The sequence below is a fragment of the Limulus polyphemus genome, unplaced genomic scaffold (genome assembly GCF_000517525.1).
Source record: "Limulus polyphemus unplaced genomic scaffold, Limulus_polyphemus-2.1.2 Scaffold9940, whole genome shotgun sequence".
Taxonomy (NCBI): Eukaryota; Metazoa; Arthropoda; class Merostomata; order Xiphosura; family Limulidae; genus Limulus; species Limulus polyphemus.
Window position 1 is genome coordinate 20,424 of NW_013675550.1, and position 672 is coordinate 21,095.

General features: G+C 33.8%; 1 protein-coding gene across 1 annotated transcript in view; it reads left to right on the forward strand.

Moving 5' to 3' along the window:
* Nucleotides 1-672, forward strand: part of LOC111083518 — a gene marked incomplete at its 3' end in the record, with an annotated part of 3,350 nt that overhangs the window by 1,034 nt on the left and 1,644 nt on the right. The window contains exon 2 of the mRNA XM_022380097.1: nt 265-356. Within this exon, the coding sequence (XP_022235805.1) occupies nt 265-356 (92 nt within the window). The remainder of the gene's footprint in view (nt 1-264; nt 357-672) is intronic.

Consider the following 672-nt stretch of genomic DNA (forward strand, 5'->3'; position numbering starts at 1 on the left):
TCCATGTCTCTCCCATTTATAAAATGTAAAATTAAACCAGAACGTTTCAACCAAAAATCCGACAAGAGTAACCCAAAAGTTGGTAGCAGGTGTTGTTATCCTACTGCTTTCCTTCTAATCTATCAATTCATATTAGACACCAGGCAGTCTTTTGTGTAGTTATGTGAATAAATCAATGTTCTTCGTGATTTATTTTGTGAGAAAGCTATATAACATGCGTTTAACAGAAATGAATAAAATCCGCTTGTTGTTTTTCTTTTAAAGGAATGTCACAAGAAGACAGACAACTTCTGTTAAAGCCAGAAGAAGATCGAGGCCGTAAGTGTGAGGACATTGATCAAGAACAACAGTTTGGGGTAAACCAAAATATTTTTGTTACTCCAGTGTTAACAATTGGGTTCACATTTTCTTTGTAGTAACTTTTCGCTTCTTGATTTGTATGTATGTATATATATATAAATGTATACCTGACACTTTTAAGGGCACAGATGAAAGAAGCAACACCAGTGAGTCTTTTGTATTTTTGGAATATTTCTGTGTGAAATCAGTGTACGAGAAAGTACAGGTCCTCAGCAAGCGCAGTAAAGGTTAACATTTTCTATTGTTTTTTATCTGAACTTGGCTTTATATATCACATTTTGTCCAGTCACTTCCAAAAAAAAACGAATTACT